At 35.7% G+C, this 18,817-nt stretch overlaps 1 protein-coding gene across 1 annotated transcript in view; it reads left to right on the top strand.

Annotated features, from left to right (window-relative positions):
* Positions 1 to 18,817, top strand: part of VWA8 (von Willebrand factor A domain containing 8) — a 331,062-nt gene that overhangs the window by 63,110 nt on the left and 249,135 nt on the right. The window contains exons 10-12 of the mRNA XM_081127980.1: positions 2,228 to 2,359; positions 4,722 to 4,856; positions 4,944 to 5,021. Coding sequence (XP_080984106.1) covers positions 2,228 to 2,359; positions 4,722 to 4,856; positions 4,944 to 5,021 — 345 coding nt within the window. The remainder of the gene's footprint in view (positions 1 to 2,227; positions 2,360 to 4,721; positions 4,857 to 4,943; positions 5,022 to 18,817) is intronic.

Raw genomic sequence — 18,817 nt, 5'->3', positions numbered from 1 at the left:
AAAAAGAATTTCATTTGTTCATTTAACAAGCCTTTATTGACCATTGACTATGTTCATGTTCCATGTGTCTGATTCTAGGTTCTGAGATTTGGAGTGAACCAAATAGATACATCTTGATATTGCCGTAATGGGGTTAATATTCTTGTGAAGTGTGAAGGTGTATGTGCCTGAAGGCTCTGATGTGAGTGGCGGAAGCAGCTAGATTACCTGCTGAGACAGGGATGAATGGGTTCAGATAGACTCCTAAGGAGAGTAGTAATGGTTTATATCAGTCACTAAAGACCTTGGGAAAAGAGCCCAGCAGAGACTGGAGGCTACATATTTGTTCAGTAGCCAGACACCATGATATGGTGATTTTCTTTTTTAGTGCTCAAAAGCCTAGAAAAAAGTATGAAGAAAATAGCTTGATGGGACAGGATTGGGAATTGTGCGGGTGAATATGGAGGCCTTACAGACCAGCACCCCTGCGATTTACATTTCCTTTACTTAATTATAATTTACAGTGCAAATAATGGAATCCCAAAGAAATTGTAACAAAAATACTTTGGTACTATTTGTTTAATTGAAATTAAAGAATTCATAGGAAATAGTCATTAATATAAAATGGTAAAGTAAATAAACTTTTTTTTCTACTTGCTAACATGTAGCCTATAAGAATCATATATCTATTTTACTCCTCAGTTGCCTTTTTGATTAACAGTCTTCTACATTTCCTATGCTTACAATGGAAATTCACTTTGAAACTTGAGTTGTTTTACCATCTTATTGTATTCTAGCCTACTATTATTATTCTACTGAAATAGTTTAGCTTGAATTATTTATAAGCACATAAGCAGTATAGCAAGTGGTTCAAGACATTAGTGTTCATTTCTGGAATGTAAGTGCTCTGACGTCAATCCTATATCAACCTAGATTGACATTACTACAACTGGGGTAAAAAAACATACCTTTAAGCACATATATTTGTTTTCTTAGAATGTAATGGCTTTAGATCCTATTAAGTCTAATGAATAATCACTTGGCTAAGGCCTTACTCCTTTCCTATTAAACCTCCCTCAAAGTACAGTGTAACTTTGCATGAACTTGAAGTGTCAATAATTGTTATATGTCTACAACATGGAAGCAATTCCTACCAAATTAAGTGATACTATGGGGATTCACATATATAAAATGTGTAAAGTATAACACTTACTTTGTGTTGTAGCACTAATAGATAATTTTTCTTAGGTTTGGGGAAAGGAGTGATTGTCTTAAGTACTTATGACACCAAACAGGGACTTGAACTGAGCTGTTATGTTTAGAATGTTGAGGTTGAAGATAATTTTCTTTTCAAAAATCTGTTTTCTCAGGTTGTGTCATTCTATTGAGTAAGTGGTGATTTATTGTTTCATTGAGATTCAACTCTTTCACTGTAGGGATAATGTTATAGTTGGATTGGGGGGGCAGTTATTTCTCCCTGTTTAATACTAAAAATGAATTAAGCTTTTCATATTGAACATGCTGCTATGAGTAGGCTATAGGATTTAATTAATTTTAAATTAGTATTCAATTTTTTCATATACTTATTTGTTTTCTCTGTGCCTTTTTTACATAACTACCTGGTGTGAGGGGGTATAACCAAGTGTTAGAACATTGATAATTGGCCCACATGGAGAAAGAATGAATGATGTTGGTGTTTTAAATCCAGTTTGACAAATACTGATAACCTACACTGTAGAAGGCACTGTGCCAGACACTGTGGAAGATTGATTGTTATAATTTATTGTAATCAGTTAAGCTAACCACACACACAAACAGCAGAATGCTGTCCAGGAAGTTCTGGTTTCATGAATTTCAGGCAACATATTAACCTGAGTTTATTTAAGAAATCAACTGATACAGTCCTTGTTTTACTTTAGCATGTTTTCAAGAGTCATCATCCCTTTCTAGAATACTGAGCTTTCTATTATTAAGAAATGTAGGCTGCAAACTTCTACCAGGTCAGGAATTCAGTGATTCTATTTTCTGTCATTTAGTAAATTTTAGGGACTATATTCATATCACCTTTAGTAATTGGTGTAAATAGAATGGTATTCATGAAAATAGGAAAAGATTCTTATTAATTTTTTTACCTTTACTTTTATAATGTAGAGTGAATTTCAGTTCTAATTAAGATGGAATCTTCCAGATATCCAACATTAGTAATAAAATTAAAAATAAATTACATGATTTTCTTGTAATTTTACAGCGCTTTGAACTCCAAGATTCAAGAAGCTCTTTGCTTCCTAAAGAGATTGTGAGAGTGGAGAGGACGACTGAAAACCACATCTCCCAAGCTTCTGTGACTGTCCGGATTGCAGACAAAGAGGTGACCATTAAGGTAATGAGTCAGAGTTTATTCTTTCTTTTTTAAAAATTGACTTTAGAGAGAGGAAGGAAGAGAGAAACATTGATCGGTTGCCTCCCATACATTCCCGGACTGGGGATTGAACCTACAACCTGGGTATGTGCCCTGACTGGGAATCAAACCTGCCAAATTTCAGTGTGTAGGACGATGCTCCAACCACATGAGCCATGCTGGCCAGGGTCGGGGTTTATACTTTATAAGATGTGCCTGGTTCTGCTGATTTTTATTACCTAAATTGGGTGTATGGTCCCCTTATCCTTCTGCTTTGGCTCTATAGCATCGCATCTATATATCTGTATCTATATTTATCTATGTCATGTATGTTTTAAACTGGAGAAGTTCAGGAGAAACATAGGGATAGCCCTTTATCAAAAACAAAAGTCAGCCTCTGAGGAAATGAAGTTAAGTGTTGATTAATGAAAGCATTTTGTAGTCTGAGTCCTTGGTAAGAAACAGTCAGTGTTTTCAAACATATTTTAGCAGCTAGAGAACACTCTTTTCAAGTAAAATCTTTCTTAACTACATGGGACAATTGAAAGAGGAACTGTTCTAGTTGAAGTTTTTAGAGGAGGGGAATGATATCTGGTCATAGAGCTCCATCTGCTTCCTCTACCATCCTTTCTTCTAACCCTTTCTTTAAGATCCCTAAGAACCCTAAGAAGCAATGGGAAACTAACTCTAGGAGACACAGGTTGGAAAATCCTGCCTTAAATAAATTGTAAATCAATGTAGGAAAGAAAAGGCTTGCATTCTTATGTTGTGACAGACTAAACTTTAATTGTAGACTTTTTGGTGTGTTTTAATGTGATATAATTAATACTTATTCATATTAATCTTTTATTCATTCATCAAACTGAACATTGATTATGTCTACTATGAGCCAGGCTCTGTATTAAGTTTTACTAGTGCTGCTGTGGACTAGTCACTGTATTTGTCTCTTTGCATATACTATGCCATTAAATCCCGTAATAACACTGGATGTAAGTTTTATCATCTCCCTTTTAAAGATTAAAAATCTGATGTAAAAAGGTAATCAGTTCACCCATGGTCACCAGCTAGTAAATATCATAGCTGGGACTTCTAGGCAGGATTATTTTCCACTACACCTTTCTGTCTCCTTGGTGAATGACCTCACCAAGCTGATGGTTGAGGACAGAGGTAGATAAGTAAGGACTGCACTGGAATGGCTATGGGGATATAGAGAAGGAAGTAATACAAGGAGTCAGGAGGAGTAGAGGAAGTTTCAGAGAGGAGGTGGGACTTGAGCTAAGTCTTGAAGTATGACATAGGAGTTTTCCAGTGGCCCAGGAGTAGAAAGATGATTGGACTTTTCAGGCATTTTAAACAGTATATCCAGAGGCATGAGGTATGAGCAAGGTTTCATTATTTCCTTCCTTTTAGTGATAGCTTTCTAACTTCATTGCCTCCAGTCCCTTCCAGTTAGCCTTCTGTATTCCCACAGGGATGATCTTTTTAAAATGCAAATTGGATTTTGTCACTTCCAAACTTACAATTCTTTAGGGTTCATGTTGTGTGCAGTATGATCAAGTGCCAAGTCCCCAGCAGAGCATGGAAATCTTTTCCTGATAGGGTCCCCAGGAGACTAATAAGGAGGAGATGGAAAATAAAAGAAGTAGGAATGAAGGATTCTAGGAGAGATTTTAAGAACAGGTGCTTCTTAGTGGTTAACTAAGTTGTTAGTGGGAAAGGACTTGTGTACAAGGATTTTAAAAGTCAGCAGGCCATTGGTGACATTGGAGAGTCCCAGCGGACTGATTTTAAATTTTGTACTTATAACTGGAATTTGGACAAAAACCTTCATTCTCAAGTGGCGACTTTGTTATTATAAGTTATAAATAGCGTGAAGATGACCTGATTCTTATGAAAATGTCTGCCAGCATGGGGCTTTAATTTTAGGGAGATGATTGATTTGGAGGTTTGTTGATGATCATCAGATCTGTGAATGAGAAAATAGTTGCTGCTCTATTGAAATACCAAAAACAGTATAGATTTGAATTGAGCAAGAAATTAGTAGGGGCTTTAAATGGCAGTTATGAGCTTTCATTTACTAATTTAAAAAAAAAATTTTTTTTTAAATATATCTTTATTGATTTCAGAGAGAGGAAAGGAGAGGGAGAGAGAGAGATAGAAACATCAATGATGAGAGAGTCATTGATTGAGCCCGCAACCCGAGCATGTGCCCTGACCGGGAATCGAACCCTGATCGCCTGGATCCCAGATCGATGCTCAACCGCTGAGCCACGCCCAGCCGGGCCATTTACTAATATTTTGAGAAAAACATATGCATGTTATATTTACCTCTCTTTAATTACAGGTGCCAGCTGGGACCAGGCCACTCAGTCAACCCTGTGGATCAGAATGTTTTATACAGACTTCAAGCCATAAACAACTATTGGCTGAAATGATGCAGTCTCACATGGTTAAGGACATATGTTTGATTGGAGGAAAAGTAAGAATGGCAGCCTCACTGCAAACTGCTGTTTTCTGACTTTTGGTTGTTTTGCCTTGTTCCTTAAATTACTGTTTCCATTTGTAGGGTTGTGGGAAAACAGTCATCGCTAAGAACTTTGCAGATACCTTAGGATACAACATAGAACCTGTCATGCTCTATCAGGTACAATATTCATTTTTAGCACTTGGACTGTAAACATATATGTTTGGACCATCAATAGAATTGATAGATATTTTCCCTTAACTTATGACCTGTTAATTTTCATGCAGATAAATAACTGAACTAGCAATCAAATTGAAGTGCAAGTATAATTATTTGGAACATTGAAAGTGCATTCTAGGATATCTGATGTGCATAACATGCCGGGGTCTGTTTTGCAAGGGAGATTCATTAAATGTGCATACACACAGTACATTTAATTGTAATTTGAAAATCTAAATAAAGTGGGTTTTAACAGCAGTGGGAGATAATTAGGTCTTCACCAAACATTATTTTTTATTGTGGTAAAATATACATAACAAAATTTGTCATTTTAACATGTGCAATTCATTCTCATTAAGTACATTCACAATGTTGTGTAACCATCACCACTATCTATTTCTAGAACTTTTTTATCATCCCAAATATAAACTTCATACTCATTGAAAAACAACTTTCAATTCCTCCCTCCCCCCAGAGTCTGGTAACCTCTATATAATTTTCTTTTCCTGTGAATTTACTTATTCTAGTTACCTCACATGAGTAGAATAATATACTTTTTATCCTTTTGTCTCTAGCTTATTTTTCTTAGCATGTTGTTTTCAAAATGTGGCCATGTTATAGCATATATCATTCGTTTTTATGGCTGAAAAAATTCTGTTGTATATGTATACCACTTTTTGTTTGTCCATTCATATAGTGATGAATTTTGACTATTGTAAAGAATTCTACTATGACATTGGTGTACAAGTATCTGTTTGAGTCCTCTGGTATATACCTAGGAGTGATACTGCTGAATCATATTGTAATTTCGTGTTTAACCTGTTGAGGAGTCCACAGTAGCTGCACCATTTTACATTCCCACCAGCAGTGCACAGAGGTCCGATTCCTTCATATCATTGTCAATACATATTTTTTACTTTATAATAGCCGTTCTAATGGGTGTGACACAGTGGTAACTCGTTGTGGTTTTTATTTGCATTTCTCTAATTACTAGTGATACTGAGCATCTTTTCATGTATTTATTGGCCATTTGTGTATCTTATTTGGAGAAATGCCTATTTAAGTTTCTTGACAATGTTTTAATTGGGTTGTCTTTTTTGTTATTGAGTTGTAGGACTTCTTTATGTATTCTAGATATTAACCCATTCTCAGGTATATGATTTGCAAATGTTTCCTCCTATTCTGTGGATTGACTTCCCACTCTCTTGATAGTATCCTCTGATGCACAAAGGTTTTAATTTTTATAAAGTCTAATTTATCTTTTTATTGCCTGATTTTTTGGTGTTATATTCAATAAGTCATTGCCACGTCCAATGCTACGAATTTTCCCCAATGTTTTCTTCTAACAGTTTTACAGTTTTAGGGCTTACATTTAGAGCTCTGATCCATTTTGAGTTAATTTTTATGTATGGTGTAAAGTAAGGGTCCAGCTTCAGTCTTTTGCACATGGATATCCAGTTTCCTCAGCACCATTTGCTTAAAAGACTGACTTTTCCCCATGGGATGATTTTGGCATCCTTGTCAAACAAAAATCAATTGAGTTTGTATGGGAGGGTTTATTTCTGGGCTCTCTATTCTATTCCATTGGTCTGATGTCTGTCATTTTATCAGTACCACACTTTTGTTTGCTATAGCTTTGTAGTAAGTTTTGAAATCAGGAAATGTGAGACCTCCAGCTTTGTTTTCTTTTTCAGGATTGCTATGCTATTCAGGGTCTCTTGAGATTCCATATGAATCTTAGGATATGTTTTTCTACTTACGAAAAAGATGTTGAAATTTGATAGAGAGTGCATTGAATCTATAGATCGCTTTGGGTAGGTGGCACTTTCATTTTAATATTAAGTCTTCCAGTCTGTGAACATGGATGCCTTTCTATTTATTTATGTCTTCTTTAATTTCTTTCAGCAGTGTTTTATATTTTCAGTGTATAAGCCTTTAATCTCTTTGGTTAAATTTATTCCTATGTATTTTTGAGTAGATTATTTTGGTGGATGTACAAGTTGTATATAGTATGATGAAAAAGCAAACTCACAGCTTGTGTTTTTACAGAGTGAAATTTTCTGTCATGTATTTTTTTGTAATGATAGCTCCTGAGATATTTTTATTCTGCTAATTTATTGATTCCATATGGTAGTCTTTGGGTGGTTATGGTATCTTTTTACTTAAAGAAGAGTCTTTCTTTGTATTCTTTGAATAGTCATGGAAGTAAATGTGATACTGTTTACCTACATTTTAGGATGCATTTTTGTTTTTAGTTTATTCTTTGGTTAAACATTTTTATTTTTACTAACACTAAATATATTTCTATTTAAAATGTTCTTATTTTTGAAAAAACATTTAAACCAGATACTTGTAGTGACCTTAGATCACAGAAAGTTTTGTTAACAGCTCATATTTCAAATGCTGTTGAGAAGATTCCTTCATACTGCTTTAAGGTACTTTGTGCCTATTGGTTGAATTGGCCAGAATTTAGAAGGAATTGTAATCACAAGGTATTGGTAACTTTTGGGCTATAAGCAAAATGATCTATTGTAAAAGATATGTGAGACTTCCCCCTAAATTTAGTTTTTCTCTTTCTTCTGTGTAGTTTTAACTCATTCAGAGCACCAAGTTATTTAGGATTTTGAGTTGCACAGAGAAGAATTTTGGAAACAAAAGAAAAAGCATCCTGCCTTTGTACAAAACTATGGTGGCTCTGTATCCCTATTATTTTGTACAGTTTTCCTTGTCATATTTCAAGAAAGACAAGTAAAAGTAGGTAGGTAAAAAAGGAGGTAAAGGTAATTAGATAATTAACTGATTGGAGAACTTAAAAGGTTCAAATGTTTATGAAAAGTACTTTTTGATCTTAAAAGATGAAATCTGTGAAAAAGCATATGATCAAGATTATGAAGTCATGAAGAATATGAATTACGGTGTAAATACTTAACTAGTAGCGATACCTCAAATCTTGAGAGAGAAACATATAAGGAAAAGAAAATAAATTTTTATGTTGTACAGCTGGTAGCAACTTCTTGGAACTCACTGAAAATATTTTTGAAATTAATTTTTATATACTGATTCTAGTTCTGTTAGATTTTTTGAAGGAAATTGGGGAGGGTAATATCTTTAGCTTAGTTCATGGAAGATGCCATGAAGCATACCTTGCCATCTGACAGAATTACCTCTCTTGGTATCTTTGCAGAGGTCAGAAGACAGGTGGTTAGCTCAGTATGCTAGTTCCCTGGCCTTGGCCCTCCACAGCTCATGTTAGAAGTGATCTGAGAATGGCATTCTGTCATCTCACCAATCTGTTAGCATCAACTTTCTAATTGCCAGTGAAAATACTTCTCTACCAAAAATGGGGTAGGAAAAAAATTCATCAATATAATTGTAAAACAGATTAAATCCTATTATAAATATGTTGTATTCCACTTATACATCAAGGATAAATATAAACATAATTAACCTTTCCAGGTGCCATTGCTTTGAAATCATATGGAAAAGACCTTTTGAAGATAACATTTATTTTTTCTTTGACTCCATCCCAATTTGTTATTAGTATTATTTCTAAAATCATATACATGATTCTTTTCTTCACATGAAAATAAAAACTCACATTCTAGTGAAAGCTGGAAATTATGCCTCATCTTTTTCTAGACAGTCCTGTTTCTGTATCAGATTTCTTGTTAGTTTACAGTGATTTTTAATATTGTAGTCGTAAACTATCCTAAGATCATATGCTTGAGCTGTGAAAATTATGCTCACCTCATTCTGCTATCCTTTAAAAGAAGAACCCAGCAAGACAGTATGTATATATCCATCAATTCAGATCTCTCAGCTCCACTGTATACCCAAAGTATCTTGCCATTGAGAATATTATCTTTATATGTGAAAGAATTAATGCAAGAGGCTGAGAACATATTTTCTTATATATTTTTGTAGAGTGACAATGAGCTCACAAAAATACTACTGTTGTTATTTTTTTACTTTCCTGTTCAGTTTGTTGATTAATGGATAAACCAGAGTAAGAAGATGCTACCATTAAAGTTGATGGCAGAGCATTCTATTTCCTGATACTCTTCTGAAATATGAAGTCAGTCTCTTCTAGTTTCTGCCACGGAATGAGGTCATTTAGTCATGTGTTATTAATCCTTTATCTGAAAAACATGGGTAATGATTATTGAAGGGTGCTTAAGTTTCCCATAAGAATATTTTGCCCATCCATGGCACATACACTGTCTACCTTGTAGGTATCCTGCAAGGATTTGGAAAATTGGTACAGAGATAAGCAAACTAATCACATATTCTGAAAACCCTTTTCTAATTTAACTTTTCTGTGCATCAGTCTTTAGAGAAATGTCTAGGAGAAAAGAGGTTTCCCAAAATATGGACTCAGAAAGGTATAGAGAAATAATAATGGTAACCCATTTTTAAGTTTTTTTTCCCCTCTCTCCATATGACTTCTTTCCATGAACTGGATCAAAGCATATATTAGGCACTGTACTGACATTTGCAGATTTTGAAACTGCTAATCAGTTGGTTTTCATGCTAGAAACCAAGCTCCTAAGATCAAATGTAAGACTCTTTTTGCTCACACTTTCATATTTATTAGTAGAGCTCATTGATCTCTCTGGGACAGAGGAACTAACTTAATAGAATTAAAGAATAGGTTTGGGTTTTATAATTTTATAGTCCATATTCATGAAAAATTTCCCGAAGTTTGACCTGACACAGAGCATTTATTGTGAATAAGTAACCCCACACCTGTTTTCCTAGATGTGGAGATTTCCTTGTTACTTGTACATGTATAAAGCTACACTAAATCTGTGGGTTCTGCCTTATTTTTAGACTTGACTATTTTTAGAATTGGATTTCATATGAAGAAAAACAGAATCTTAACACAAATTTGTGGCAGTACATAAAATAAGTTTTATAATAGGTTATAAAAGTCTTGTTTACATCATTTGGCTCAAGTGTTAGGTCAGATTCTTTTAACTGGTTGTTCTTTTTTTAGTGTTGAAGCCAGTGATTCCATAGTATTGCAGAACCATGTTATTATTCTTTTCCTTCACAGCCAGATAAGGGCATATGTCCAGATTTCTTTCCACAACCTAAACAGCACCAGATTTAAGATGCCTTTCTTCTGTTTAAGTACTGGTGGATTACAAGCCAAGTCAACTCCAATCATAATTTAAAATCAAATAAATTTAAGGGACTTTCAATAAAATAATCACTGTCTAAAACATGTTGAAGTATTAGGATAATTTTTGACTTCTTGGCTAAGTTTTAAAATTATTTTATCTTATTTTTTTATTTACTTTTAGAGAGGAGGGGAGTGAGAGGGAGAGGGGGGGAGAGAGAAACAGAAACATTGATGTGAGAGAGAAACATGGATCAGTTGCCTCCCGTACGTGCTCCATCCAGGGATCTAACCTGAAACCTAGGCATGTGCCCTGACTGGGAATGGAACCCACAACCTTTTGGTGTCCCGGACGGTGCTACAACCAACTGAGCCACCCAGCTGGGGCTCCTTGGCTAAGTTTTTCTTCCTTTAGTTAAACTGAAACCAAATTCTTTTCTCCTTCCTTCTAATCTACAGTCCCTGCTTCTTGTTTATCCAAATACAGTGGAAATATCTTACTTCTTTTATTCTCTCTTGTTTGTTTTCATTGCTCTGTCTTGAATTTATTTACTTGCTTCTTGTTTTTGCCTTGACCTTTTGTACTTTTCTCGCATCAAGATTTCTGGATGTCTGTATTCATTTAAGTGGTTTATAGTCTACCTTGGAGGCCGGCTTTCTACATCATCCTGTAGCTCATTGTGTTTTCTGATTATTTTGCTACACTGTCATCCTTTCTGTCTTTGAATTTTTTTCTTTTTCTACATGGAATAACCTTCATAAGACTGTCTAAGAGTTGATGTACCTCAACTCCTTCAAATTTTTAAAATGAAATTTATGTTTAAAGAACAGTGTATATCATTATCACATAAGAACTTTAAAATACGTGATTCGAGTAATCCTTTTCAAGTCCCAGGCTTACCAAGGCTTCTATCTCATGTCTTATTCAGTTTCTCCTTGATAATGATATTGCTTTATCCCTTGCCTCCTTTATGTAGAATATGTTTTAAATTTTATTTTAATCCCTCTGAATATAAAATTTAGTACAGTATAAAATTTAAAAAGTTAGCAGAATAAAATTTCCCTTCTAATTTGAAGGGACATTTTTATTAAATATGATTTTATATGTCTTGCCTATAATATCAGAGGCATGCTATAAGAGGTCTAATAACTATTTATCATGTTCTTTGCCATAATTTAATAGGTAAATTATACTGCATTATGGTGTTATTTATAATTGTAAAATTATAAATATTACACGATGTATGAAATAATCATCTCAATAAGTTTCATCAGGCTACTAATATGCAGGTGGCAATTGCACACACAAAGAATTTTACAAATTAAATTGTAAAGGTACAAAGTGTAACCTTTACTCCAATAAGTTGTTTCACAAATATACTTTTTTTAAACAATAGAGTATGGATTACTCTGTGTAATGCAGTACCATTACTAGAAAGGTTATTCAAGTTTATGCCCAACTAAATATAAGTCATCATTATAATTATTGCTGTGTATACTAACATTTCATAACATTTCTTCATTTTAAAAATAAATAATGAAATAAATACAATCTATATAAAATGAAAGCTTTTTTAGGCAGCTAGTATAATTTCTTCTCTTAACTGCCTTTTAAAAATCTTCACATAGTGCTTGTGCTTTATTTTTATGTAAAAATGCTACAAGCTTTGTTATGCATATTTTCCAGTTTCAAAAGAGAAGTGAAGGAGCCCTGGCCTGTGTGGCTCAGTTGGTTGGAGTGTTGTCCTGTGCACTGAAAGGTTGAGGGTTTGATTCCTGATCAGAGCACATACCTAGGTTGCGGGTTTGATCCCCAGGGCATGTGCAGGAGGCAGCCAATTGATGTTTCTCTCTCTCCCTCTCCCTTCCAATCTCTCTAAAATCAACAAAAACATATAAAAAAGAGAAGTGAAAGTTAGTTTATAATGGCTCTCTACTTACTTGAATTCGTAGTTCAAATACACAGGAAAGCTAGTTGTTTCAGGTAGAAGCCATATAAAAAAGCAGGTATAGCCCTGGTCAGTGTGTCTCAGTGGTTAGAGTGTGGGCCTGTGCACCGAGGGGTCTTGGGTCTGATTCCCAGTCAAGTTCACATACCTGGGTTTCAGATTCACTCCCTAACCCCCGTTGGGGCACGTAAGAAAGGCAACGAGTGGATGTGGCTCTCTCACATCAATGTTTGGGTTTTTTTTTCTCTCTCTCTCTCTCTACCCCTCCTTCCCTCCCTCCTCTCCACTCTCTCTGAAAAAGCAATGAAAAAATATCCTCAGGTGAGGATTAATTAAAAAAGAAAAAAGCAGCAGTTATGTAGATTAAAGCTAATTACTTAATCGGATGGGGAACCTTTTTTCTGCCAAGGGCCATTTGGATATTTATAACATCGTTCTCGGGCCATACAAAATTATCAGCTTAAAAATTAGCCATGAAAAAAGCTCCTAGATTTATTGAATTTCTAGTTCTTCCTGTGGTTGCTATGGCAGGGCCAGACCAAATGATTTCTCGGGGCATATGTGGCTCATGGGCCAGGCGTTCCCCACCCCTGAATAAAAGACCAGTGTCTTGTCACTTTAACAACAAAAATCCAGCAGATGTATAATTTAAACAATATGTTGAAGTGGGAGATGTGGTGACTATAATGGTAATTTTTTGTGAAAGTGTCTTTTAAAAAAATCTGGCTATTACCGAGAACTAAATAAATACTCTTTCCTTTTGGAGACTTAATTCAGGATGTATTTGGAAAACAACTCATTTCTGTAACCCAGTAATTTGAATAGAACATTTATGCACATTCTGTTACCTTCTTCCTATTTATTTTATGGACAATTAAGTTTTTTGAACAAGGACCAAACAAATGAGTGATACTAGTTTATAACAACGTTGACAAACTTTTTTTTAAAGACCAGATAGTAAGTATTTTACACTTTATGAACTAACTAGGCAGCTCCTGTTGAAACTACTCTGCTGCTGTAGTGGAAAAGCAGTTATAGGCAATACATAAACTAGTGAATGTGGCTGTGTTCTACTTTATCACATTTTTGGTGGTTTGTTAAGTAATGTTATTGAGGTATAATTCACATATAGTAAAGTTCAGTCCATTTTGCCAAATACATTTGGTTGTGTAACTTCCACGATTGAGATATAAAACATTTCTATCCCTCAAAAATTTCCCTTTTCCCCCTTTTAGTCAACCCCCCTTCCCTGGCAAACACTGACCTGTTTTCTATCTCTATTAATAGCTTTGCCTTTTCCAAAATGGCATATAAATGGAATTAAACAGTTTGTGCCTCTTGAGTCTGGTTTCTTTCACTGACATAGTGCATTTGAGATTCATCACACTACTGCATGTATTAGAAGGTTGCTCTTTTTAATTGCTGGGAACCTTAACTCATTTTTATTAGTGTTTATGTCAATACTTCTCTGTGTTCCTACTACTTTAGCTTTATTTCCGATGCCCAGCCCTTCTCACCTAGGTTATCAACACTAGCTTCCTAAGCTTTCCTTCTGTTTCCAGCTTGGGTTTTGCCCAATCTGTCCTTCCAACACTGATTTTTGTTCTTTTTAGTTTCCCCCCTGCTTTTATTATTATTATTCAGTGTATTTAAACAAACAAACAAAAAAGCTCACCCGTCTCTCCCACCCCCATTTCCTACATCTAGTCACCATCAATCTATTTAATATCTATAAGCTTGGTTTACTTATTATTTATTTATTTAATTAGATTCTACACATAAGACATATACGGTATTTGCCTCTCTCAGTCTGACTTATTTCACTTAGTATAATACTCTTGAGGTCCATGAATGGTGTCACAAATGGCAATATTTCATTCTTTCTTATGGCTGAGTAATCTATATTATTTACATACATGTATATTACATCTTCTTTATCTGGTCATCCATCGATGGACACTTAGGCTGTTTTCATATCTTGGCTTTTGTAAATAATGCTGCAGTGAACATGTGGATGTATAAAACTTTTCAAGTTAGGGTTTTGTTTTTCTTCTAATAAATACCCAGAAGTGGGACTGCTGGATCATATGGTAGTTCTATTTTTTATTTTTTGAGGAGCCTCCATAGCATTTTCCATAGTGGCTGCAACAATTTACATTCCCACTAACAGTGCAAAAGTGTTCCCTTTTCTCCACATTCTCACCAACACTTATTATTTCTAGTGTTTTTTTTTAATAATAGCCATTCTAACAGATGTGAGGTAATATTTCATGTGTTTTTATTTGCATTTCCCTGATGACTAATGATGTAGAGTATCTCTTCATGTATCTGTTAGACATCTGTATGTCTTCTTTGTATTCAGATACAATTTTTTAATTGTATTGTGTGTGTTTTTGCTATTGTGTGTTAATTTTGTGTTGTATGAGCTTTTATATGTTTTAGATATTAGCCCCTTACCATATGTATGATTTACAAATATCTTCTCATTCAGTAGGTTGCCTTTTTATTTTCTTGATGGTTTCCTTTTTATTATGATGTTTTCCCACTTATTTATTTTTGCTTTTGCTGCCTTTGTTTTTGGTGTCAGATCCAAAAACCATCTCTAAGACCTGTTTCAAGGAGCTTACTACCTATTTTTCCTTCTGGCAGGTTTAGGGTTTCAGGTCTTAACACTCAAGTCTTTAATCTATTTTAAGTTAATTTTTGTGTTTGGTGTAAGATAATGGTCTAGTTTCATTCTTTTGCATGTGCTCTCCATTTTTCCCAATACCATTTATTGAAGAGACTGTCCTTTCCTCATTGTATATTCTTGGCTCCTTTGTTAAATTAATTGACCATATATACGTAGGTTTTTTTTTAGACTCTATTCTGTTCCATTGATCTATGTGTCCGTCTTTATGCCAATACCATACTATTTTAATTATGATAGCTTGTAGTATAGTTTGAAATCAGGGAACACGATACCTCCAGCTTTGCTCTTCTTTCTCAAGATTGCTCTATTTGGTGTGTTTTTTTGTGGTGTGATACAAATTTTAGGATTGTTTGTTCTAGTTCTGTGAAAAATGCTATTTGTATTTTGATAGGGACTGTATTGAATTTGTAGATTGCTTTGGTGGTATGGACATTTTAATGATATTAATTCTTCCAATCCATGACCATGGAATATCTTTCCATTTATTTGTTTATTCTTCAATTTCTTTCTTTAATGTTTCATAGTTTCTCATATACAGGTCTTTCACTTTCTTGATTAAATTGATTCTTATTTTATTCTTTTTGATACAGTTGTAAACAGGGTTATTTTCTTAATTTTTCTTTCCAATAGTTAATTATTAGTGCATAGAAATGCAACAGATTTTTGTGTATTGAATTTGTATCCTGCAACTTTACTGAATTTGTTTATTAGTTCTAATAGTGTTTTGATGGAGTCTATAGGGTTTTCTATATATAGTATAATTTCATCTTTAAATAGTGACAATATTACTTCTTCCTTTCCAATTTGGATGCCTTTTATTTATTTTTCTTGCCTAATTGCTTTGGCTAAGACATCTAATACTGTGATGAATAAAAGTGGTGAGAGTGGGACTTCCGGTCAAGATGATCGCATAGGTAAACGCAGTACTTGAATCCTTCCACAACCACATCAGTAATACAACTAAACTATAGAATAACCATCATTCAGAACCTCCTGAAATCTAGCTGAATCTAAGTCCTACAACTAAGGATTTAAAGAAGGAGCCACATAGAGACTGGTAGAAGGGGCAGAATGGGCTAGTCCTACACCCATGTGTGGTGGTTTAAAATCAGCAGGGATATCTTGGCTGTGGAGGTGCCCCCATGAGTGAGGGGTCCCAGCCTCATATCAGACCCCACAGCCCAGGGTTCCAGTTCCAGGAAGAAAATTCCCCATAACTTCTGGCTGTAAAAACCAGCAGGGATTATGGCTGAGTGAGACAGAAGGCTGCTGGATTCCTAGGCAGTTACTCTTAAAAGAGTCACTCCCTCTGAACCCCAGTGCTGGGGCAACATCTTGAAAGGAACCAGGGACATATGGGAGGAACTGAATTGTCTTGCATCAGGGCAAGAGCTGTAGGAGAGGGGGAAGGGAGCAGCTTTCTGCCACATAGAAGTGCTGTCAGAGGCCATTGTTTCTTTTCTGAGACCTCCTTCCCCAGAGCTGACAGGCATGCACCATATCTGACTCTCTATCAACCTGGCTCACACTGTTTGCACCACCCTGGTGATTCGATGAGACCCCACCCCACCTGACTTGTGGGCCTATCCAAGCTGTTTCTTGTGGCTTTTCCGTACAACTGGTCTCTCTTGCCTCATGCTTCAGACTTTCCTAAAATTTATCAAACAAGCAGCATCTGACCTTTGCATACCCCTTGCCACTTGCTTAGTGGTCCCAGGCCCAGCACTAGTGGCAGCCTGCCTTGATTCACAGCTTGGCCTCTCCTGGACATCTCCAAGCCCAATACAAATAGCAGCCATCTGCAGATCGCTCTGTAGCTGGTGCCAGGTGGCCCTAGGCAGGGCACAGGTCATGGTGTGGTAGACTTTGCACCTTCCAGGAGGCCCCAGAGCCAGTACACCCAGTGGACAGCATCAGACCATGCCAGAATACAACCTTACCACCTCCACGAGTGACATACTCAAAGTGTGGACTCAGTGAGCACCAAAGCCCCACTGAAGCAAGTCCTGCTTTGAAGGGGTGTCTCCTGCACAGCAGCTTCTCTGCTGTAGTTACAGCTGGTCCTCGCAGCCAATTGGCCTCGGTTTCATTCCCTCCCAGTGATGCCAGCAGAAATCAAGGCTCAATTACAACAGGACAGTGCACACAGCCTAAACAGGAGTGCACCTGGAGTGTCCAGCTCAGATGACTTGGGATGCTGTGCCACTGGGCCCTACAGGACACTTACTACACAAGGCCACTCTGCCAAGTCTGGAAGATGTAGCAGTTCTACCTGATACGTAGAAACAAACATAGGGAAGCAGCCAAAATGCAGAGACAAAGAAACAGGTCCCAAATGAAAGAACAGGAGAAATTGCTGGAAAAAGAACTGAATGAAGTGGAGGCAAGCAAACTACCAGCTACAGAGCTAAAAATAATGGTTATAAGGATGCTCAAGAAACTTAGTGCGAACTTCAACAGCATAAAACAAGGACATAGAAGCCATAAAAAAAGTCAGAAATGAAGGCAACATGAACTGAAATGAAGAATAATTACAGGAGATCAACAGTAGAGTAGATGATGGTGAGAAACCAGCAATTTGGAATATAAGTAAGCAAAAAACATACACTTAGAAGAGCAAAAAGAAAAAAGAATCCAACAATATGAAGATAGTGTAAGGATCCTCTGGGACAACCTCAGGCATACCAACATTCACATCATGGGGATGCTGGGAGGAGAAAAGAGAAAGCAAGAAATTGAAAACCTATTTGAAAAAAAATTATGACAGAAATCTTTCCTTACCTAGTGAAGGAAATAGATATACAAGTTCAGGAAGTACAGAGAATCCCAAACAAGATGAACCCAGAGGCCCACATCAAGCCACATCATAATTAAAATGCCAGAGGTTGCCCGGCCGGGCGTGGCTCAGTGGTTGAGCGTCGACCTGGGATCCAGGTGATCGGGGTTCGATTCCAGGTCAGGGCACATGCCCGGGTTGCGGGCTCGATCAGTGACTCTCTAATCATTGATGTTTCTATCTCTCTCTCTCTCTCCTTTCCTCTCTCTAAAATCAATAAAGATATATATATAAAAAAAAAAATGCCAGAGGTTGAAGACAAAGAGAGAATCTTAAAAGCAGCAAGAGAAAAGCAGTTAGTTACCTCCAAGGGAGCTTCCATAAGACTGTCAACTGATTTCTCAACAGAAACTTTGCAGGCCAGAAGGGATTGGCAAGAAATATTTAAAGTGATGAAAAGCAAGAATCTACAACCAAGATAACTCTACCCAGCAAAGCTATCATTTAGAATCGAAGGACAGTTAAAGAGCTTCCCAGAAAAAGCTAAAGTAATTCATCACCACCAAGTAAGTATTACATGAAATGTTAAAAGGTCTTCTTTAATAAGAAAAAAGATAAAAACTATGAACAATAAAAAGTCAAAATATGTATTATCAACAATTAAATCTAAAAATCAAATGAACAAGCAAAACAAAAACATTCATAGATACAGAGAATATTTTGATGCTTGTCAGATGGGAGGAAGGTTGAGGGGGATGGGTGTAAAAGTGAAGGGATTTATAAGTACAAGTTGGTAGTTACAGAATAGTCATGAAGATGTAAAGTATAGCATAGGGAATGTAGTTGATAATATTCTAATAACTATGTGTGGTGTCAGATGAGTATGAGATTTATCAGGATGATCATAGTAAGTTATATAATGCCTAAACAATGAGGTGTACACCTGAAACTAATATAATATTGCATGTCAACTATAATTGAAAAATAAAAAATGATTAAAAAAATAAGTGGTGAGAGAGGTAATCCTGGTCTTGTTTCTGATCTTTTTAATTCCTCCCCCAACCCCTGCTTTAAACCTTTTAATTTTCATAGTTTGCAAGATAATATTAAAATTCTGTTTAGCATAGTGGGTTTTATTTATCCCATCGAAGCCTTTTTTAGCCAGGCGTGAGGCCTCAACTTATGCAATTAATATTGCCCTTTTTCACTCTAGCCATA

Source organism: Miniopterus schreibersii, assembly GCF_964146895.1.
Source record: "Miniopterus schreibersii genome assembly, chromosome: 2".
Taxonomy (NCBI): domain Eukaryota; kingdom Metazoa; phylum Chordata; class Mammalia; order Chiroptera; family Miniopteridae; genus Miniopterus; species Miniopterus schreibersii.
This window is presented reverse-complemented; position numbering and strand designations above follow the sequence as displayed.